At 37.9% G+C, this 25,205-nt stretch overlaps 1 protein-coding gene across 1 annotated transcript in view; it reads right to left on the minus strand.

The window, feature by feature from the left end:
* Positions 1-25,205, minus strand: part of DSCAM (DS cell adhesion molecule) — a 621,576-nt gene that overhangs the window by 270,639 nt on the left and 325,732 nt on the right. Inside the window, exons 5-7 of the mRNA XM_055313369.1 lie at positions 24,541-24,816; positions 16,678-16,974; positions 15,647-15,922 (exon numbers count right to left, since the gene is read on the minus strand). Coding sequence (XP_055169344.1) covers positions 15,647-15,922; positions 16,678-16,974; positions 24,541-24,816 — 849 coding nt within the window. The remainder of the gene's footprint in view (positions 1-15,646; positions 15,923-16,677; positions 16,975-24,540; positions 24,817-25,205) is intronic.

Raw genomic sequence — 25,205 nt, forward strand, 5'->3', positions numbered from 1 at the left:
CAAAGAGGCAGAAGATGTATTGAGTCTACCTATACTTCCCACAATTAGTGGAAAGAATAGTGCCTTGTACATCTTAACCGCATAACAGGTTTTGAAAATACCTTTTAGAGGTGACAATGAACTTGTGTTTATACTCTGAACATTAGACAAGCCTCAATTTGTGAGTAGAAAGGGAAATATATCCAGGACATAATAATAACAAGATGATAAGGACAAAGGTGAGGCTCTGTTTCATAGTCTGATTAGTGTAAGAGCTCAGGACTTCTAACTTGAAGTCCCACTGAGCCATCTCTCCTCCTACTGGCAGGGTGAGTTGGGTAGATAAAGTTAGACCTAGCCTTGCTTATTTAGGCATGGCCATCTGGGCCAGTTGAGAACTGCTATGTGAGCTTGATCTTCTTAGCCAGAGCAGCTCCTGAATCACCATGAATTACGTTGCTGGTCCTAATCCTGTGTCTGCTGGAGAAGGACAAGCATGAGGCAAGAGAGACAGATACATCTGTATAGAATTAGAATTAGGTTTATTCAATTATTGGTATGGTAAATATAATTTGAAATTATTTTTAAGCTAATTAAATGAACCAGTAATATATCCTCAGGAATAATAAATGTTGCCACAACCTCTGCCTCTTATGGGTGTTTATAAACAGATGAGTGTTTTATAAAAGTTTATGAGTTCACAGATCCCACGGCAAAATGATGTGAGGGTGGGTGCCTCATTCATTGGAAAAATTCATACAACAAACCAGAAAGGAGGTTAAAAACCTGAAGTAAGTAGTTCAGCCATGTGCCCCCTACTGATTCTATGCTGGTAGAAACCTCATTTCTTGATGCCCCATCCTGGCCTTTGTTCCTATTTTCCTGATGACTACCTACCCCTCCACTCCGATGTCAGCTCCATGCCACTGATTCCCCAATCTACCAATCAACCAAAAACTCCTTCTCAAGCTTCATGCCTGCTTGTTTAGTTGTCTGCTACTCTCTTCATCTTGATGTCCTGTAAGCATCTCAAATCCCCAACCAAACATACCCGGTTTTCCATTAATCTAAGCTTCATCTTTCACATTCTCTTTCTGTCTAAAAACCTCCTCGCTGCAAGAAGCTCAGAAAAAATAAAAGCCTTGCTAGTCGTGCATTTGTCTTCTCTCCAGCCACTAGCAGTGGGCTGCTATGTCTCTTCTACTTCATTTCTCAATATCTCCTGCTCTGGCTCCTTTTCTTCCAAACACACAACCACCACCTTTTATTAAAACTTTTTCAATTGCACCTAATGAAGCTTCCTATTTTTTTCATCTTTCTGCATTCCAATCCATCTTATGTACGTACTTCAACAAGATTAATGTCTTGAAACACAGCTGTATGTCCCTCTGCTCACGTCCCTCTGATTCCATTATTTCACCACTTCAGGTGGTGAAAGCAAGCAGAGGTAACAAACACCGCAAGATCTGAAGCCTGTCTCTATACTGACTCATCCTGCTTGCCTCCGCTGGGGATTCTTTGTTTCAGTCTTATTGACTCTGAATGTAAGGAACTCTACCCTTCCCCTATTACTGCCTCTTCCCCATCTGGACCTCATTCCCACCCCTACCATCTTGTGGCGTGAACACTCAACTCATAGGTTAGCTACTTTGTAGACCTCTTCAGGCTCTTTTGAGACTCAACTCAGTTTCTCTTGAAAAAGGAAACTGTTTCTTGACTCCAGACTTCCCATCCCACCTCACTAGCAGAATGGTAGATGTCATCATCTCTATTTCTAAAAGATCTCATGCACACATATTTCTTTGATGGTATTATGTTGAAATCAGTGCTTTCCTTATTCATCTACCCACTGCTCTCTCACAGTGAGCTGAAATATTTCTCATCCTGTGCTGCTTCCTTTTCAAGACATCTACTACCTGCTGCTATGAAGTAGTTATTTATCTGTAAGTTCTCCTACTAATTCCAGCCCATTAACAGTAAATGCACAGATATTACCTGAATAAATTAATCACAGGAATCAAAGAACTAAAGAGGTTCTCTGGCTTACAAATCGTTTTGATGACAAAAGTCTACTTCAGTTAGGTGACCATCATACACTGTGATCCTTTTCATTTCTCTATTTAAAAAAGATTTTACTAATTTACTTATAGAGAGAGTGAGAGCATGGAGGGAAGGGCAGAGGGAGAGGAAGAAGATGGCTCCCCACTGAGCAGAGAGCCAGACACATGACTAGATCCCAGAACCCAAGATCATGACCTGAGCTGAAGGCAGACAGATGTCCATCCAACTGAGCCACCCAGGTGCCCCTCTTTCCATTTCTTATTTGAAATATTGAATTAATGTCATTATAGAAAGTGGGAGCAATTTAAGGAAAAAAAATTTAGGGAAAGTGTTTAAGATGCATATCTCTAGCTGTTTGGCATCTATGTAAGTGGTAGGAGTTGATGCATATGGAGACATGTAGCTCAGATTCTTTTTCAAGAAAAGATGTGTGCCCCAGAGTCTGGGAATGATGTCAGGTAGTACCCTTCAGTTATCACCCACTCTGAAGACTGTTCCAGCTGCAGAGATCCACTTCACGAGGGACATGTTCTTTCTGGGTTGACCTACCTCCAATGACTGATCAAGGAGGGCAATTCTGTCCCAACGCAACAGCTCTGAAGGACTCTTCTTTCTCTAGAGCTCCCTGCAGGGATGCTAAGTCTGTCACCAGTCTGTACCACAGCTCATCTCCTCCCTGTGCCCAGTCCCTCTTCTTTGCTTTCCTTCCACAGCATTGATTGTTGGAGTACTCCTTGATAAACACCTTATACACTAAACTCTCTCTTAGAGAGAGAGAGTTTGCTTCCTGGAGAACAAAACCTACAAGAATTTGCTTCACCGAAAGTGAAAATTGATCTACTGTCAATAACAAAACCAAATCTATTTGTAAAACTGCCCATATATACTCCATCCAACCATCCATCTCTCCAACCAAGCAACCATCCATCCATCCATCCGTCCACCCACCCATCCATGTTGTTTTTACTAATTTCAGATTATGACCAGAGGATAATCATTGTGTGTGCTGGATTCTCCTTTATTAAGACCCTTATGCATTTGATTGACAATATCTTCCTATTCTCCTACAGAATAGAAATATTGTCATTGATAGAAGCAAGGAAAAAATTGTTTGAAAGTATAATTTTAAGATTCTGGGGCATCTGAGTGGCTCAGTCAGTTGAGCACCCAACTCTTGGTTTCAGCTCAAGTCGTGATCTCAGGGGTTGTGAGAATGAGCCCCACATTGGGCTCCATGGCCAGCGGGGAATCTGCTTCTCTCTCTTTCTTTCTCTCTCTCTCTCTTGCTCTGTTTCTCCTTGCTCATGCTCTCTCTCTCTCTAAAATAAATAATTAAATCTTAAAAAAATTTACTGCTCATTACCTTTAAAAAGTCTGTGTTTATTTGTTGGTTGGTTGGTTAGTTTGTACTTATTTAGGTGTCCCATGTTCAGCCAGTGTCCAGAACTGAAATTTTGTCTTTCATACGGGGTTATGCATATTCATAAGCTCACTAATATACATCAAACAGAACTAAAGGAGTAAGAATTCAGTGCTAATATTGGAGTCAGAGCTCAAGGACTCCCAAAAGGCTCAATTCAGAAATACAAGAGAGCATGACAAATATAAATAATAACACACATATGCACGAGTGACAAGCATATACACACCCTGCTTGCACCAGAGAAAGGGTTCCTAGCAGGTGGAGGCCTAAAGTATAAGGTCCCTAAGCTGAATACTAGCCAACAGAGTAACTCAATTGACATAAAACATGGTGTAACTTTGGAATAAATCAGAGACAATAGTAACTATCTCTTCTATAGTGATTTTTGAAACAAAGTGTTTTGGATGATCAGATTGTGAGATCCATAGAGCCATAAATATGACAACATAAGTAGATAGGTAAGAAAAATAACTTTTTCTCTCCAAATTGTTTAAAATTACAAATTAAGCCCATGGGAGAAAATACAATTAAAGCATTCTTAGGAAGAAAAAAATCCTAAGGCACAATGTAGAATTATAATGAAGAGAAAAAGGAACTGTTGTTCCCATCAGCTGGAAAGTTACAAATTGCACATAAAGAAGAGGAAAGACAAGTTGCTTAGAATTTGTGGGGGTAAAACACTAAAACTAACTCTGATAAGGTGACAGCATTTCCTTCAAAAGCAGTTTCAAAAAGCACGGGTCACTTCTGCTATTGTCAACCAATGGTTGTCAACCAGTGCTGTGGTGTAAGGACCTGGATGGTTTCCAGAAGAGATTCTCCTCCCTAGTCATGAGAGATGTTTCTTCATGGAAGGTATTCATGGCCATAGCCATATCATGCTGAAATGAATCACTTCTTTAACATTTAATGAATGATAAACAACTTGAGAATTCATGAGAATTTCTGCATTTAACAATTAGAGTCACCTTGGACTGAGGAGGATGCCAGGTTACTTTCCCCTTTCCCCCACGCAATAATGTGTTTATACAGAACACTTAGTATAAAACCGAGCCATCTTCTGACATATCCAAACTAACTGGCATCTCTAATATTTAAAAGAAAAGCTATTTAAATCATCATGGCATCAAGAAAATGCAACCTACAATATCATAGAGGGAGACAAACCATAAGAGACTCTTAAATCTAGGAAACAAACTGAGGATTGATCGAGGGGAGAGGGGTAGGGGGAGGAAGTAACTGGGTGATGGGCATTAAGGAGGGCACGTGATGGATTGACACTGGGTGTTATATGCAACGATGAGTTATTGAACTCTACATCTGAGACTAATGATATACTATATACCGGTTAATTGAATTTAAATAAAATGAGTAAAAAAAAAAAAAGAAAATGAAACATAGCTCAGGTCTTGCTAATCCAGGTGGAGAAAAGACTCATCCAAATGGGCTTCAATTACTTTGTGTTTATAGCGATGGAAGCAAAGCCATGTGACTCTAACCAGCGGGGATGACAGTGAAGCTACATGACAGGGATAAGAAAGATTCGTAAAAGCACTGGCATTCATTTTAAAACTTAGCTCATTTTTCCAAGTAGCTTTTTTTACAAGGATTGTCAGTAATAGCATGTTATTTACTTGAGAAGTATTTTCCATGACACTGACTCAGAAAAGGTCACCCTTCTTTAAAAGCTTGGTTATTATAACTGACTTCAAGTTGTTGCATTTCTTGAGCAAAATGCTGAAATACAGGGTGCCTAGGTGGCTCAGTCAGTTAAATATCTGACTCTTGATTTTGGCTCAGGTCATGATCTCAGGGTTTGCGAGATGGAGTCCCAACCACGCCAGCCTCTGCACTGAGCATGGAGCCTGCTTGGGATTCTCTCTCCCTCCCTCTAAAAAAAAAATACTGAAATACGTCATAGTGAAACAAAGGTATAAAAAGGCAGTTACACTATTTTAATTAAGCCCTAGGTCAATTAAGTTAGTTTGATAAATTTCAGGGCACTGAATTAGCGATGTAATGAAGGAGCAATATCATTAATTGCCCAAAATAGACAAATAGTATTTGTCCCTCTGTATTCCATCCACACAATATTCACATCAGTATAAATTTGCAGAACTGATTACATAGACTGCTGTCCGTGCAGTCAGGCCAGCTATGCAACTGTGCACTCTCTGCAACTTTTTCAATTTCTTCATGGTGAGGATTCAGACTAGATGAGTTTCAGCACTATCATGTTCTGAGTCTTTGAGTGAATGATGCGGAGTGAAATCTTCCAGGTGTTGTTATCATTCCTAGACACCTTGAAAAACTCAGGTCTGTAGAACCAGGATATTTTGTCCCCATGCTTAGATTAATACACATAACAAGCAACTAGATCTTTCTTGAATAAATTAACAAATTCTGTGACTGAATTGAATAATTAGGACAAAGAACCTCATGTGTGTGGAAATATGATAAGAAATATATTGATGACCATTTAGTATAAACACATATTGTAAACCTAACTATTAGTCCTTGAATGAGTCTATCTGGTACAGAAGAAAGGTGGGGAACAGGAAATAGAGAATAAATGGAAACTATGGGACTATCGATATAACTAATATCTAAAATAACTTTTGACATAAGATTAATTAAAATAAACACACAGGTGTTAGACATGCTTCAAAAGTCATACACATACACTAATAAAAATTGGATTCATTCAGCATTGTAAAACAAAAGGCTACAGAAAACCAAGAGTTGAAGAAATGGGGAAAAAAATCTACCATGCACCATTAGGTATTTATCCAAAGGATACAAACATAGTGATTCGAAGGAACATACACCCCAATGTTCACAGCAGCAAAGTCCACGATAGCCCAACTGTGGAAAGAGCCCAGATGTCCCTTGACAGATGAATGGATAAAGATGATGTTGTATATTTATATAATGTAATATTACTCAGCCATCAGAAAGAATGAAATCAGGGATCCTTGGGTGGTGCAGCGGTTTGGCGCCTGCCTTTGGCCCAGGGCGCGATCCTGGAGACCCGGGATCGAATCCCATGTCGGGCTCCCGGTGCATGGAGCCTGCTTCTCCCTCTGCCTGTGTCTCTGCCTCTCTCTCTCTCTGTGTGAGTATCATAAATAAATAAAAGAAAATTTAAAAAAAAAGAAAGAATGAAATCTTTCCATTTGCAAAGATGTGGGAAGAAATAGAGGGTATCATGCTGAGGGAAATAAGTCAATAAGAGGAAGACAATTATCATATGACTTCACACAGATGCAGAATTTAAGAAACAAAACAGATGAACATAGGGGATGAAAAGGAAAAATAAAATAAGATGAAAACAGAGAGGGAGGCAAACCATAAGAGACTCTGAACTCTAGGTAATAAACTGAGGGCCACTGGATAGGAGTGTGGTGGGGAGATGGGGTAACTGGGTGCTGGGCATGAAGGAAGGCACTTGATTCAATAACATGCAACTGATGAATAACTAAGCTCTACCTCTGAAATAATAATACACTATATGTTAATTAAAATGAATTTAAGTAAAAATTAAAAAAAAAGAAAAAAAATGTCTTGAAAGATGGGTTTCTCTGAAAGGAGACAGACACACCTGTCTTCTCTCCCAGGGATGTGAGAGATGATTAGCTGGAAAGCAATGACTCACTGTTCTACTCCTTTGGGAGCTTAATGGAAAAAGAGGAGAGTTGAACAGTGCTGCCCTGGAGGGAGTAATGTGACCAGGGAGAAAGGGGATAGCTAGAGAAGGCAGATTTGCATCCAACAAGAGGAAGAACTGTGTGGTGATCATGAATCAGGATGGGCTCAGAGCTTGGAGTGGGATATGCACAGACTGTGTGCAGACAGAGTCTAGAAAAAATCAGGTACAGTCTAGGGCAAGGCAAGTATTACATGGTAGTCTCATGTACGTGAACTCTACATTCATTTATTCCCTCTGGCTCTATCTTTGTACCGTCTATTCATGCTATGTTGCATCTCTCATATATTCATTTATGTCTATCTATATATGAATATAATACACATAAATATTTATTTACACATGACTTTAAACCATGCATGTATTTTACAGTTACATGTAAGTAAAATACACAAATAGCATTTATGTCATATATCACATGTGCACAAACATGTATAGTTGTGTTATATGCCAATCTACATAAAAGATCCTACTGTATGATTTTGGATCATTGAAAAAAGGTTTTTTTTTTCTAACTTAGAATATCATCAGAACATTATTGCTTAAGCACTCCCTGAGGGTATTTATCTATGCGTGTGTGCATGGGTGTGTGCACAAGTGTGCATATTTGCAAAGAGATTGATTATGGGTCAGGCAGCAGAAGTGCAATATGCAATAATTTTTGTCATTCTTTTTTTCTCATCTCTACTTAATTATTTCCCTCTTTGAGTTCCCATGTTTAACAAGCACAAGTATTGCAAAATGTGATTTCTCCTACTATCTTAATTTTAATTGAATAAAAACCAGCATTCTTTCACTTCAAAACAAATCCAATACACAATCTTCTTTTCCTCTACCTAGAGAAAAATAATGTGGGGTATTTTTTTCTAAAAAAAAAAAATTAATGAAGGGTTTCCTTGAAGAAAGGTACCAGCTTAATTTTCCAGAATTAGAGGGGAATTACAAGGCCTTCTACCTCCAGGACAAACCCATCTGAAGAAGACACTCAAGTGGATGTCGGAGCTCAATTCTGACATCCTAATGAAAGCAAAGCAGTTCTCTCTTGCAGGAACTTGAGAGCAAGAGTATGAATCCTCAGCCAGGGGAGTAAATGCAGCCATTGGGCCCATCAATCAGCAAGGAAGGGTGGTAGTTCAGCAAGCAAGGGTGGTGCAAGTCCTCCATCTCATCAGCCTTCCTCTGTCACATTGGGATAGCAAATTAAATATTTAAATATTTAATATTTAAATATTTAAATATTAAATTAACCTAGAGACTCTAAATTCCCAGTTGAAATCATAAAGTCCCACAAAAGGATTACACATTTAACGTCTTCCCCTACATTCCTTTACTAGATCTGTTTCCTGCCATATTATTCATAATAGGAACGATACCTTCCCTACGTAGTTGCTGAAAGTCAATACAAACATTTTGTGAGTGACTACAGTTCATGGCCACACAAGACCCAGCAAACAGGACCCTAAGTTAAACACCGCTCAACTTTAAGGTGGCACTTGAAAGAGAAAACTAGCTTGAAACGCCACGTTTTCTACAAACAGTACTATCAGTGACTGCAGGAACAGGTGTAAGGGACCAAGAGAGAGGAACATCATCCCCGTCAGAGGGAGGTTCTGGGCCTGGTTGGAACAGCGGGGAGGCTGGTGGTGCTCTAGCTGGTACAGCAAAGGAGCAAGAGTCGGCAACGGGAAGGGGGATTGGGTGGCGCTGCCAGAGTTGTCTCTGTGCACAGAGCTCTGTCTCTGCCCAGGCCAAGCGACATCGGCTGTCAGGAACTCCTGAAGAATGGTATCGTTAGCAGGCAATGCTCCTGGCCGCTCACTGAGAGAAGGGCGCGGAGCCCTATTTTTAATTCAGCGTTCACCTCCCCAGCTGCAGCCACGGCCACACTGCCAGGCCGCCACAGTCACAGAGCAGGTGCAGCGTTCGATAAAGAGCCACACTGGAGGCAGGATCTGCATGTCAGATTGTGCAGAGGCTCATCCCTGTCAGGCAGCAGAACACAAAGGGTCCCTACGGTTTAGTCGGAAATGCTGCCAATGACACCTAATTCTTCCCTCGGTTTGGGATCAGGCATGAGAAAGCTGCATGTTAAATCAGGAAGGGAAAACACTACAAGTACTGTGCTGAAATGAAATATGAAGGAGCTAATGTTTGTGATCGCTCTTGCTGTGTTTCGAGCATCATCATCTCATCTCATTACTGGCAAACATTTATTTAAAAAACTCATGAAAAATAATTCCGAAAGCTTGATGCTTCTCAGACACTCTTGACTACCTATAGTGTCGACTGCCTCTCTCTACTAATGTGATCCCTCCAAGTCTGTATTTCAGAGTTTTCATGGTCTGGATCCAGAACGCTGGTCCTGATGTTTTCAACCAAACCCTACCTTCCATACACCTTATCCAAGCCACTAACACCGTAGGTTCCCTGTCTCAGGCTCTCCGTCACCCAGACCAGGACTTCTGAAGTGGTCCTGGGTCCTCCCCGACCCTCATTTTCCAAATCCATTTCCCCTTTTACTTCTCATCAGTGTCACTAGGTCTCATTCCCTTTCTTAAATGAAGCTCTCAGTAGCCTCACACCCTTTCTTTTTACATAATCCTTTTTTCTTGACTTTTTAAGCAGCCTGCTTCCTGTGTTCTTTGCCTTAATTTCTCCTGACTTCCCTCCTGGCTTCCCACTGCAATGCAGACTGCTTTTCTAAAACACACTACAGGGTGGTATTGGGATCCAAAGATGTGTATTTGAATCCTGAATACGTTACTGGACATCTCTGAGCAAGCCTCCTGCTTGCTCTTAATTCTGTTTTCCTGTTTATCCTTTATCTACATTGCAGAGTCACTGTGAGCATTAATTAAGGTCACACATATGAAAGTGTTTGTAAACTATAAAGTTTTATATAAATATAAATAGAAGGTGACATTTTTATGTAGCAGCCAATTAACTTTCCTGGCAGTGCTGGTCCCTAGCAATTAAAACACTCAATTAGGCACCACTCAAGTTCAATATGGCACCTAAAATGAGGGGAAAAATGCTCTGAAATGTGTTAAATATAACCCTGCTTGTTAAATTGAAATGAAGTAAAAAAAAAAAAAAAGGATTTTGACTTTCATTTCTCTCAACTGGTTTGAAAGCAGCACAATTGTGCTTCTGATTGGTTAATATAACTCAGAACTGCTTAAGGTTTAGGCATTATCAATAATTAACAGGGTATTTAAATCGATCTTTGAAGGTTTTTTTTTTTTTTCAAATTTCCTAAGTCAATGCTACAAAATAAGCAAAGGGCCAAGACTATTAGCAAAAAAGACACAACTGGAAAATAGAATTGTTTCCAAATATAGTCTAATATATACACACTCACACACACTTACATATAAACTCACACACAAACGGTGCAGCATTTAGTGTTAACAGAGAACCCCCTGGTCACGAGATGAAAAGGGTGTCCCCCCGCCCTTTGTGCCATTACTGACGTAAACGAGTGAGTCCACTTTCCAAGGAAGCCAACTTATGAGCCATCGTATTTACTCTTCTGAAATTATCTAAATAAAATATTCACTGCACAGTCTCACAAGAAAAGTAATCGAGCTCTATTTATATAAATATTAAAAAAAATAAAATAAATATTATAAGAACAGACTGCCTTCCCACCCTGATTCGCAGAGAAAGGAAAAAAAAAATCCATCTTCTCCTCTAATTCAGTTGATTTCTTATCTCTTCCCTTATCATAATCTTTATCATAATTGAAGTCAGTAAGGGTTATTAATTTTTTAAAAGCATGGATAGACTACAATCCCGACCACCGGAGTGTGGCTTAATTTGCATATTTCATCTCAAAACATTTTAAGATTCAAGTGTATATGTTCAGAAGTCATTCTGGTTACAACCTTTCTAACGACATCTGAGTAAAGGCTAAAATTATTCATGGTGTATAAGTTAAAAGTTAAAAGTCATCTTAAGCAAGAAATGGAAGTGGTATCTTAAGCTGAATTACTCGATTATCTTTGCTAGGGGGCAAAGCTGGGAACTATGACCGATGAATCAGTAAATAAAAAGGTGATGTCAGGTGATATACAGGAACCCAGACTGTAATTTTATCACCTGGGAAGTCCCACACATGCTAACACAGGGTTAATGCTGCCCATTTAGCCTGCAATTTCCTCTTTAGGTGTCTACAGTTTCATCTGTCAACACAGAAAAGATGAAATTAAATAAATGTAAGATAGAATACTCTGGAGTACTGAGAGCCAACAACTGTATTTAGTTTAGAAAATGTTCCTTTAAAAAAAAAGATGATTTATTTATTCATGAGAGACACAGAGAGAGAGGCAGAGACACAGGCAGAGGGAGAAGCAGGCTCTCTGTGGGGAGCCCGATGTGGGACTCAATCCCAGGACTCCGGGATCATGCCCTGAGCCAAAGGCAGATGCTCAACCTCTGAGCCACCCAGGAACTCCTAGAAAATGCTCCTTTTAAAACATTTTTTGAAGCAAAGATTTTCCAAAAGGATATGCTCTCTCCTCTGCCCAGATATCTGCAGAAAAAAATTATAGACATCTCATCAACACCAACTGAACACAGTTTTTAGCAAGTTCAGAATTCCAGGCTTCTTGGCAAACCCACCGTTAAAGTCTTTCCAATCAAATTTTTGTTATTGTGTGGTATTCCCATAAGGTGGGCTCCATGGAAAGATGTAACCTGTCACCTAGAAGGCTACTGCTAGAGACTTCCAGGGATGTCTCTAGCTTTGCTCCTTTGGTCATTGTAGGTTTCATAGGGATCTGCTCGGTTTCAATGTCATCTTGCATTTAGAGGGCTTTCTACTTGTCTGTCTGATTTGGTTGATTCACCTGACATCCTCCTTCCATCTGGCCCTTTCCTTCACATTTTCTTTCTTTTTTTTTTCCTTTAGAGATTTTATTTATTTGAGACAGAAAGAGAACACAAGTGGTGAGGAGGGGCAGAAGGAGAGGGAGATGCAGATGCCCCGCTGAGCAGGGAGCCTGATGCAGGGCTTGATCCCAGGACCCTGAGATCATGACCTGAGCCAAGGGCAGATGCTTCACCAAGTGAGCTCCCCAGGCCACCTCCCTCACACTTTCTATCAGTGGTCTCTGCTTGGCTTCCACAGTCTAACATGAGTCTTCTCATCCCTGGATTTGGTTTATTTGGATAGAATTTATTTTCTGAGATGCTGATCGGCTTGGGGGCCTTTCTTTATTGAGTACATTTTACTATGTAAAATGAATACACATTTAGAAGTTTTGAAAACAAAACTATCTGATTAAATTGTTCCCTAAAATGATGGATACTTTGGTTATAAGAGCCAATAAATTCTCCTTTTGGGTGTAAGCTAGTTGGAGTTGGTTTCTGCCACTTAAAATCAAAAGGATCAAGGTTAATACACTGATTTATGCCGGTCTAGAAGATTTTTAAAATAAAAGTGAATAATTCAAATGATTTTTGTTTGAATTCATTTTTTAATAAAATTTAAAATATTTGTATCCATTTACCTAACAATCATAACTTCTGGCAACTTTTCCTGAAAGAAATCATCTTACAAGTAGATAAAGAGAAATGCATGGAGAAATTCATTTGACACATCATCCAAAATTGTTAAACCTTAGAAATAATAGAAATGTTTAGCTCTGGAATAGATATTTTCTAAATGTAGTCTGAGACCCTTAAGAGCTTGTGAAAATATTTTCAGGGGTTTGTAAGAAGATAACCATTTTCATTGTAACACTGAGATATTATTTACTTTCTCATGGGCTTGACATCTGGATAGATACACAAAAATAACAATGGGTAAAACTGCTGGGGCCTTAGCAGAAATCATGGCTGTGATACCAAAATGTGCAAGTCATCACCGTGTTTTTTTACCATCACACAATTCTAATTTTTTTTAAAAAACAGTTTCATTTAAAAACACTTGATGAAGCCATAAAAATAATAATTTTAAATAAAACTTAAACTCTGAGTTCACATCATTTTCAGTGTTCTATGCTCTGTGTAACAAAATGGGAATATCGCCCAAAGCACTTCTGTTTGCTGTCTTGAAGCAAAATACCTGTGTACTTGTTTGAGTTACAAGCTTAACTAGCCACTCTTTTCATGGAATTCTCTTGTATCTTGAAACAATGGCTACCTAAAAACGATAGGTATTCAGGCTTGTGCAGCTGGCAGACATCATCCTAGGAGGGAAAAAAAAGGTACAAACCTTCCTCTCCTATGATCACAACTGTGTTTGTTGCAAATTATGAAATTCAAACTTTCAAGCACAAAAGTAGAATTTTGTAAAACTTGTATCTGTTGTTATGAGCCTCTCAGCTTCCCAATGCTTAAAGACTTTTCTGATGAGACTATGGTGATACTTTGATTTTACTCAATAAATTCTGTCAATGTTTTAAAGATCCACGTAACTCAGCAAACCAGTAATTTCCAAATGATCAGCTTATCCTGTTACAAAACAAGGTATGGATATGACATTCATTCTAAGGGCATTATAGACTGATGAATTTTAAGGTATCAGAGTAACAAACATTTTTTTAATACAGCTTCTAATTTTCCAGTGCAGCTAATCTTTAAGATACCACCATGTTTTAAATCTTTGCATAGTACTAAATAGTAGAAAATATTTTCTGATTTATTCACTTGTTTTGTTTGTTTACTGTTTGTCTCTCTTGATTGGAAGGAGAGCTCCACAGGGAAAGGAGCTTGTCTACCTTCTTCATCCTTTTTCCTCAATGCCTAGAGTAAAACCTAGCATCAAACAGATGCTTCATAAATGGTACAGAAATAAATACAACCACAAAATGAACTTTTATATAGCTATTATGATCTGATTTACCTAGAAATTCTAATGATTTGAGAAAATTCTTAAGATATGTAACTGTTTTTAAAAGATTCAAAAATATTTATGTGCAAGTGTATCTAATACATTATACATGTTATATGACATATAATACATATTACATAGATTGTATGTATGCATGCATGTGTGTGTGTGCATGCATGTGTGTGTGTCTTTATATGCATCCTAAAAAGGTAAACTAAAGAAGTTTGTGGGGAGAAAAAGGTTGGGGAAGACCGTGGAAAACCTATGCAACTTTGCACACATGACATTAAAAGACAATTATTGGTATGTAGGGACAGCCCAGACAGCTTAGCATGCAGAAGGCTATTGCTACATAATTTTGAAATTGTTTCATAATATTTTAGAATTATTTTCATGACCTGCTTCATGTAGATTACCTACATAATTGAAAATTTTCATTTTATATTCAGCTCAAGAAACTGACTTGGGGGACAGAAGAGATACCTTCTCATAAGGGTCTTCCACTACAAAGCTGTGTGTCCTGGGGTGGATCTTGTCATATTACTAGTTTTTACTGATAAGGAAATTGTGGTTGAGCTGCATGACCCCTAAAGTTCATCCTGATGGTTAGATTCCATGATGTAAAGAATCACTTAAAAGTCAAGAAATTTTTCTGTGGGTTCCTTTAATCATACAATTCCTATATTGTTTTGACCTATTCAACTATTCAAGATGAGAAGATTGTTTGAAGCCCTTATCCATTACAGAAAATCTCTTCTGGTTGGATTCTAAAGGAACTTACTTTAGGGGTTTTTAGGGAAAGAAAGATTCAGATGGTGCCCAAATTAGAATGCATTAGCTTCTATTTTTTCCACTTCATGATGGTGTGGAAGATGTGTGCACTCTGTAGAAACTGTACTTTGGATTTTAGATCTTGCTTTTCCCCCAGAACTGATGATATGCAGTAAATACTCTGTCAGGATGCCGGGCAGCAACAGCGAATGAACCACAGCTCCCAGTCAGCCAGTGGTCAGAAAGGTAAACACTCAAAAATGACAACAATTCTTAACCCATACAACCTCCCTGTTCTTCATTTTCAGTACAGTATTCAATAAATTACATGATCTACTCAACACTTTGTTATACAGTTGGATTTTCATTGGATGGTTTTGCCCAACTGTAGACTAATGTTAAATATTCTGAGCATATTTCAGGTACGCTAGACTAAGCTACGATGTTTGTTAAGGGAGATATATTACATTTTTGACTTACTGTATATATAACTTACAGTGAGTTTATTGGGACATTTCCCCATCACAAGTGGAAGAACATCTGTATGTGTTTTAAAATGATGTGCCCGACAACTAGGTAACCAAGCCAGTGATGTCTATTTTTTCTATGGTGATACTGACAACGCATATCCTCTGGAGAACCAAACCAGATATGCATATGAAGAGAAAATTACATCAATCACAGGTCTTGTGCAGATGCAGGAGTAAAGGGGTCAGAACACCTGACGTGCTCTATCATTCTTGTCTTTGTAGCTGTCCTACTGAAGATATGCAGCTTCTTAGGTCCCCCCCCCCTCCCTCCTATATGTGGCTCTGGTGAAAGAGCTGAGTAATGGCAAGCTGCCTGAGGATAGGAAGAGCAGCCTTACCTTTGACTGTCACGTGGACACTCTGGCTGGTGGAGAGCTGTGGTTGAACCAGCACATTGCACGTGTACTCGCCCTCATCCACTTCCTTTTGCACATCCGAGAGTTTTAGAGTGCCATTGTTCTCAAATGCCACTTGGCGATGGTTGAAAGGAAGCAGATTAGAGTTCTTGTACCATTTGATGGAGTAATACGGATAGCCAATCACACGACAGTGGATGTACGTGTCCCGTCCTGCTATTGCTGTGATATTTTTCATTGGTCGAATGCTTGCAGGCCCTAGAGAGACACAAAGAAACTCTTGAAAATAATTTAACGGTACATCTCATGTGTGGAAATGGGTACACTTTTCCTTGAGTTAAAAAAAAATGTAGATTATTTTCATGTAAAAACATCATTTTCAATTAAACAATTTTTTCTGCATTTGGATTTTTCTACTAAGACGTTCTTTTTTTTCTTTTAGCTTCATTACTTTCAAATGAATTGAATGAGTGTTTTAAATACTTTCATTACCAACTACTTCTATTAGAACATTTTGAATTACAAGATAAGAGGCAATTTAATCAACAAAAAGTAACTAGTCTGCACTGAACCATCATGCTGTTTTTGGGAAAAACAGTGGTAGCAATTCAGTTTTTAAACTCTCTGTAAAATAGGTTATGAAGATGGAGGTTATGCCATGTTGCACTATGAATGTAAGTTAAAATACCATGTACATGAAGGCTTACCATGAATGTGGAAGAACAGAAGAAGAGGAGGAAGGAGAGAGCATGCAGAGCATAAACCGGGAAAGGACAGATCAAGTGGACAAATCTCAGAGTGACAAGGAGAACAAGCTGACTAAAGAAACCAAAATGCCATTTTTCACATTAACCCAATCAGGGCCATTCTGGAGTCAGAAGGAAAGGGCAGGGAATGGGAAGCAACAGTTAATCTGTTTTGGCATTCCAAGACTCAGCTCGGTGCATGCAGAAACCTTCTTCTCCACTACATGAGTTATGTGTGTTTTTTTGAGGAGCTGATTTGACAAGCACCTCTTACGTTTATTCGAGCCTGGTACAGGACGACTCCCGCCGAGTTGTTGGCAGTACAGCGGTAGACTCCCCCATCCCGGACCTGAGAGCTGGAGATGTTCAGGTAGCTGACCACGTTTCCCTCTGACGTGATCATCTGGCTGATGCGGTGACTGCCACCCTTGAGGATCGGGTCATCGTCCAGGGTCCACGTGATGGTGGGTAATGGAGTTCCCTTCACATTGCACATGAGGGAAACTGGTTCTGCTGGACTCACCACTTTTTCACTAAAGGCAGAAATAATTTTGGGAGTTCCATCTGCGGGAAGACAAATTATGGAAGGAAGTGGCACATACAAATAATTAAACAACTTCCAAGTCCATTATTTAACGATTAGGAGGTAGATGTGGTGGTGATTAAACTGTACAAAGAAAGTCTGGTTTTAGTGGTAAAGCTAAATTCCAAGCAGAACAAGATTTTATTTTCAAAATAGGCAAATACAGCATTAGCAAGCTTTAATAAATTACTTATATATTTCCTGGTTGGCATAAGAAGAACAATCATGCAACCCAGATGCTCATGTTATACAACATCAGCTACCAACAAGTCTATAATCCGGGACTGTCATGTCCCCACCAGAAGTTATAGACACAGAGGAAATTCACCCTTCTAAATGGTCACATTGGCTTTCCACTTCTGAGATAATTAGGGCTTGCTCACCAGGGAATAAAGGAAAGACTCAGGGATTGATTATCTCACCTTATTCATTTTCTCCTAAGAAATCATCCTTTAATTATTGAACTCTACATCTGAAACTAATGATGTACTGTATACTGGCTAATCGAATTTAAATAAAAAAAGAAATCATCCTTTATAGTTTTAGTGATAAATGGTAAGTCCAGGTAAATGTCCATGAAAGCTCTGAGAATGGGTAAAAGCCAAACAAAGTTTGACCCCTCCAGTGTGTATTAAGTATCTTTGCAAATATCTTAAGTTGGTGGCTGTATAATTTATCATCCAACCTGCGACACTTTTGAGAATGAAACAGATACTAGGAGTAATTATGCTAGGAGACAGGCGCAACCTCAGACTGTCCCAGGCAAAGTAGGATCTAGGTAAGACCTAGGTCTTAGGGAATTTTCCATAGGAACTTCCAATATTTTCAATAAAGATAAAATTTTTATACTCCATTGTTTTTCTATCACATATATGGACCATTTCCCTCATACTGTATGGTAGTAATCACAAATGCATTGCTGACAAATTGGAAAGCAAAACAAATGGAGGGAGTACACCTGAAGCTAGCTTGCAGTGCCATCACAGAAAGATAACTGTTAACACTTCCAAGTAGTCCTGAATAATTTCTCATCCTCAACAGCCTACTGGAAAACCTGGAAGCCTACTTCTGTAGCCAACGAGGCCAGCCGTGTAGGGTTCTCCTGATGGGGGTGCTGCGCCGAACCCTCTATCATCCTTCCTCTTGCAAATTCCTGAGTGTCAACTCCATTCCAACTCCTGGGTGACTGGAGTTCCCCCCCACCACAATCATAAGTGACATATCCCAGTGTTCATGGATTGCAAGCATCTTGCTTTAATATGAAAGATGAAAAAAAAAGGACTTCATAATATTGAAGTGAAAAACCTGTGCCTTTGTGCTTAGGACCCTGCAGACACTGCTTCAATGTGCTCTGCCTTTATTTCCAAAGAAGTTGGACATCATAGTGATTGTTATTCTTTGTACATAATTGGCTGTCGATGCTTAGGGATGTTATTTTATTTAATCTTATGATTCACCTTTTATTCAGGATGTGCTGAGCTCTGTAAATTTCTTTGCACTGATTTTTACACTACACATTGAAAATTTGTCTTTTTAAAAATCGATTTCAGAAAGTTTTCCTCAGTTATACCTTTTTTTTTTTAAATTTATTTATGATAGTCACAGAGAGAGAAAGAGAGGCAGAGACACAGGCAGAGGGAGAAGCAGGCTCCATGCACCAGGAGCCCGACGTGGGATTCGATCCCGGATCTCCAGGATCGCGCCCTGGGCCAAAGGCAGGCACCAAACCGCTGCGCCACCCAGGGATCCCAGTTATACCTTTTTTTGTAGGTAAAATTTACATACAGTGAAATGTACAGATCTTAAGTGTACTAACAGAATGAGTTTGTTAAATATGTACACTGCATAATCACTCAAGTGAGCACGATGTAAGGCATGTCATTACCCTGCAACATTCCTAGGGCTCCTTTCAATCAATCCTCTCCCATCAGAGGCAGTCACTTTCCTGATTTCCTTTACCATGACCTAGTTTGCCAGTTATTGAGCTTCAAAAGCATGTAGTCATAGAATGTGTGCTCTCTATACCACCATCGCCTTAACACAGTCAGGGAAATTAAGAAATGTAACATGGGAACAGTACCATCACCTAAGCTGAAGTCCATATTGGAAGTCTGCCAGCTGATTGATCCTGTCCCTCACAGCTATTTCCCCCAGCCCAACCAGTATCACACATCCCATTTACATGTCATGTTTCTTTAGTTTCCTTCAATCTGGATCATTCTTTCAAGTCTTTTGTATTTCCTGACTTTGACATCTCGAATAATTATTCCATAGCTAGTTGCTCAAACTGGTTTTTTCCTTCTATTTCCACATAATTAGATGCAAATTATGGATTTTTGGCAGGAGTATCACAGAAGTAATGTCTTTATGTGCTTATTGGCCGTTTGTGTATCTCCTTTTATGAAATATCTACTCAAATCTTTTGTCCATTGTTATGTTAGACTACCTTTTAATTGACTTGTAGGAGTTCTGTATGCTGATATAAGCATTTACCAGATCCAGCTATTTTCTAATGGCCAAATATATTTTTCAGGTATATTAAGTACATATAATGTGTGTTAGACATATATATATATATATATATATATATATATATATATATATATATATAGCACGTAGTATAGCTGTGTGTGTTTGAATGTGTAAAATGATTTCTTTTAGTTTGTAGTTGCCTTTTAGTTTCTTAATGATGTATTTGCCTTTGACTTTTAGTGCTTTCTATATCCTAAGAAAGCTTTGCCTACCCTCCAAATGATGAATTCTTCTATGTGTCCTTTTAGAGACTTCATAGTTTTGGATTTTTATAGCCCAGTCTATAATTTATGCAAATAAAATATTCATAAGGTATAAGGTATGAGGTAGGAGTTGATATTAATTTTTGTGTGTTCCATTCATTAAGTAGTTTCAGTGTTGTTTGTCAAAAAAGACTTTCTTTTAGCTTTGGAATATTATGGACTCTCTTGCAAATCCATATATCATAAATGTGTGGACATATCTCTAGACCATCCAGTATGTTCTATTGAGCTATGTATCGATCTCATTGAATGTAGCTAGTATATGATTTGTCCAACTTTATTCTCTTTTTTTTAATATTATTTCCACAACTACCAGTCCTTTACTTTCCCATACATGTTTTAAAAATCAACTTAGACTATAGGACTTAAACATTTATACATAAATTTAAAAATCATTCTATAAAAGCTGTTGAGATTTTCATTGAGATTACATTGATCATGTTACAGAAAATTGTCACCTTAAGAATATTTAGTTTTTTGGTCCTTGTGTATGGCATATTTTCCAGTATTTTACATTAGAAATTTATAGTTGTACAGTTTTACATGTTGAAATCTTTCACATCTGTTGTTATATTTATTTCTGTGTCTTTTGCTTAATGCTAATGTAAATGGAATTTTAAAATATTATTTTCCAATTTTTGGTTCCTACTATATAAAAGTAAAACAAATTTTATGTTTTTATATCCTACTAGTTTCTAAAACCACTTATGCATCTAGAAATTATTTTATAGATTTCTTGAGATTTTCTAGGTAAACAACAAAGTCTCTGTTTAAAGACAGCTGAAATCTTTTCTTTCCAAAATTTATGTATTTTATTTCTTATTCATGCCTGCCTATGACTTATAGTATAGTGTTAAACAGAAGTAGTGATTGTGAACATCCTTGCCTTGGTCCAAATAGTAAATGAAAAATATTTAGGGTTCAACCATTAAACATGGTTTTCACTATAGAATATTCATAAATGCTATTTATTGGGTCAAGGAAGTATATTTCTAGTTTGCTGAGAATATTTTATTTTGAGTGGATGTTGAATTTTGTCAAATAGTATTTTTCTGGATATCCTGAAGTAATCAGTTGGCTTTTCTCCTATATTCTATTAATATGATGCCTTACACGCACATAGATAAATTTTGTTTTTAATGTTTTGCCAATATTATGTGTATGGGACAAACTCCAACTAAGTTTTACATTGATATAGATACAGTTGGATAGAGCAACATATACATATTTATATAGATATACATAAACATATAAATATTCATGTGTATATCAATACTGACATATATTTGTGCATGTGAATATTATGCTACTTCGCGTGAAATGTAAAATCCCTGGTACAAATAATTTCAAGTAATTTAATTTATATTCTCCTTTGTGTTATTACATCTGTTTATGTCCAAACTCTATAATACAGTGTCAAAATTTTATAATTGTCTATTATTATCTAAAGATATTAAAAGAAAAAAATTTTGCTAAATGTTTATTAATGTATTTCCTGCCTTTCCACATGGCTTTTATGTCTATAGATCTGAATTTCCATTTTAGGTCATTTCCCTTCACCTTCAATGATTTCATGTGTCATTTCTTCTGGTGTCACTTTCATCTTTTGTTTACTGGAAATATCTTTACTCTTGGTGATTTTAAAGACCATTTTTTACTAGATATGGTAGCCTAGGTGGACAGGGATTTTTTTTAATCCTTTTTAACATTTTAAAGATGTTGCTACATTGTCTTCTGCCCTCCAAAATATCTGATGAGAAGTCATCCATCACCCAAATTGATATCTCCATTCACTTAATATTTCTCCTCCCTCAGAATTACAAGACTTTTTATTTATCTTTGGTTTTCAGCAACGGGACTCTAATGTGCCTACAAGTGATTTTCTTTGTATTTATTCTCTTGGGGTCTACTGCTTCTTCGCTCTGTAACTTTATTTTTTATAACAAAACTGTAGCTATTATTTCTTCAAATATTTTTTCTTCCCCAGTGCCAGTCTCCTATTTTTCTGGGCCTCTAATTATATGTGGATCTGGCCATCTGATGAATGTCCCAAGTCACTGAGGCTCTAGTCTTTTCCTCTGTAGTCTTCTTTCTCTCTGTGCTTCAAATGAGATAATTGATTTTAATTTATCTTTAGGTTCACTGATCCTTTCTTTCTTCTCCAATCTCCTGTTAAAGCCAATACACTGAATTTTTATATTCCTCCAGGTTCCTTTTTAAAGTTCTCATTTTCTCTTCTGATCTTTCCCAGATATCTATTCATTATGATCTTATTTTCCTTTAAGGTATTGAATATATTTTAAATAAAAGCTTTTAAACTTTTTTGTCTGCTCATTCATCTGGGTTCTCTCAAGGTCTATTTCTATTGCCTACTTTGTCTTTTGACTTCAGCTAGCAGTATCCAATTTTTTTTTTTTTGTATGTCTACCTGGGTTTTTCTTTAATTCAATCAATTAGACTTATTTGTTTTATTTTTTTTAATTTTTATTGGATTCTCCTCCACATTTTCCAGTTCAGGTGTCAAATAAGTTTTTTAAGGATGTTTATTTTTAGAGTTTAGTACTCTCCACTGTTAGGGATTTAGGATAACTTTCCTTCCTGTAATTTCAATGCATCTCCCTCAACTGCAGGTGATTCAACAGTATGGACTTCTGTTCTATACTTCAATCCCATAAGACTATAGCTTTCTGTTTTTTTTTCTAGTATTCTAGTCCCCCCCACCCCCCGCATCTCACAAAGACTGGAGAATGTCCTCAAGGGAAAAGCGTTATCATGACATCTATAACCCAAACCCTTCCTCTTCTTTTCTTCCTGCTTTTGAGTGTCTCTCCCAAGTTTTGTTTTTCCTCAAGTTCATAATTTTTATCTGCTTATACTTTAGTCTGATACATGCTATTCTATCATTTCCCAAAATAGGACATGTTCTTATTCTTTTCTATTATTCCATTTTCTGGTTACTGTGGTTTGATCTTGAACCTATAATCATTAGATTTCAGTTTCCTTAGACTTCTATTCCAGTTTCTTTGGCCTCACAGAAAATATTCCCAGAATCTGCACTATATCAATGGCAATTCTTAGCTCATAGTATTGTGAGTTTTTATAATTTACATCAATCTAAAGCCATTTAAATGGGAATAATAGGAGCCTATATCCAAGGCTACTAGTTAGACACCATTTTAAGGCAAATACTAGATATGCATTTATAATTACACTTCTGCTCTCTTTTGCTACATTAGCACTGTCATCTCTCAGAACAGAAAAAAATAAAGTGAAGCTTCTTGTCCTGAATGGAAACTGACATGCAACAAATAAATCGGTGAGTATGCTCAGTATGCTCCTCTGCCCCCCTTTTTTATTCAAGTGACAGGCTTTTTTGGAGATGAAAGCAGACATTATTTTCCCAGTGAGACCTGAATGTCTTTGAAATCTTTCTTACTGTCACTCTCTGATAACCTGAAATCTTTCGACATCATTATGGATTATCAATATGCTCTTTAGGTTTTCTTAGTCACATGAGATAGTTGCCAAGGTAACTAGGCCTAGACAGGTATTCTCTCCCTCTTCCACAAAGAATCTAAAAATAGTGATGTGTAAGGACTATAGTGCAGCAGCAGCAAACCGACTCTGTACAAATTGATTACTTTCTGCACTTAATTATTATGGGGATCGCAGTGTCAGGCATTTAATATGGGTTCCATGCCTTCAGCTAATTTCATATCTGCTTTAAGAAAGGAAATGCTTGAATCAAAATAAGACCCTCATTGCTAAGCCTCCTTCTTCCTAAACATTAGCTAATGTTAAAAAAATTAATAGAAATATCCTCTAAGAGCATCAAGACATATTTCAACTTATTTTCATATGTAAATATTTATTTCTGTCTTTAGACTATATGAAAGTCATGTAATTATTTTAATCAATTTATACCAAGTGAATTTTAAATTATATGTTAAGACACAATTTCCAACAAGATGCACAAATATACAGATAAAAGCCAGTTCAATTGTCTGGTGATAAACATATGTCTCTCTTGAATGTTACCTTGATAGTTTTTGTTCCCTGGCTGATGAATAAGCTTGAAAATGTAAGCAGGCCACTAAGAAAAGAAAACATACCTATGACCTATTGTGACAACCTGAGGTCATTACTCACAAATCCCACTCACCTAAATTTATGAATATCTGGACCCAACCAGGGACAACTATACAAATCAAATGCCACTTTTTCCTTTCCACTGAGGATCATATTGGAATTTTGCCCTACATTTTGCCTGTCAAATTGTATTTCTCAGCTGGAGTCTATTACCCCCACCAGGAAATTCGGCAATATCTGGAGGTATTTTTGGTCATCACAATTTGGAGAGGGAGCGCTGGGCAGAGGCCAGAGATGCTGTTAAACACCCATAGCACATAAATTGGCCCTTCACACAAAGCATCACTGAGAAAATCCAGTCTACCAAACTTGAAGTTTCAAGTTTCTGAGGTCTGTATCTTGATAAGTCACTAAACACATGGGTGGGGAACATTTATATTACTTAACTTTATGTGAAATTAGTTTTGTTATTTCTACCACTTACAATTTTGCCAGCACTTGTTCTTTCATTAGCCCGATTTTTCCTGAAAAATTAGGGCAGAGTTATTAGCTAATCAGATAGAAATCATAACACTGGGAGTTATCAGCACTGCTTCATTATCCTTCTGAGTGCTCTGGGTTTGGGTTCTTTTGCAGCTGAACCCTATAACGAGGCCCACTGACCTTCAAGGACCACCTGCACATAGTCTTGAGCGGACAGCTTATCCTTGCGCACAAAGCACTGGTATGCGCCCCCGTCACTTTTGACCATGTGATCCATTATAAGGTTTTCGTGGTTGATCCCTGTGATCCTCACATTTTTTCCAGGGTTGAGGATTTCACCGTTTCGGTACCAGGAGAGTTCCTGGTCCTCACTGCCTGTCACGCTGCAGGACAAGGAAACCTGGCTACCCACGCTGCTTTTAACTTTCCTGGGACTGATGGTAGCTTTCAGTGGCTCTGGAAATATTGGTAAGAGAAAAAAAAAAAAGAAGAAGGTAAAAACATCACATAGGTAGACATCATTTCAACAACACGCTAAGCTTTCGACAAGGCACACGCATCATAGTAAGCATACTCTATATAGTTCTCATGTTCAGCATTATGTCATAGTGCACCATTTTGTTCAGGAGCACCATCTTCACTGTCTTTCCTGGCCTTCTTTCTCTGTGTAGTGGCCTTGGTCAAGCTGCTTTCTCACAGAGTAAGTGTGAGGATTAACCCACTGACAATAAGAAATGCCCTGTTCTGGTTACCAGTAAGAACAGAGGTATTTGAATATGTAAAACCCATCTGCTTGTCCCAAGGTAGCACTGATGGGTTTCTCTGGGACATTCTCACACACTCAT

The sequence above is a fragment of the Nyctereutes procyonoides genome, unplaced genomic scaffold (assembly GCF_905146905.1).
Source record: "Nyctereutes procyonoides isolate TBG_1078 unplaced genomic scaffold, NYPRO_anot_genome, whole genome shotgun sequence".
Lineage (NCBI taxonomy): Eukaryota > Metazoa > Chordata > Mammalia > Carnivora > Canidae > Nyctereutes > Nyctereutes procyonoides.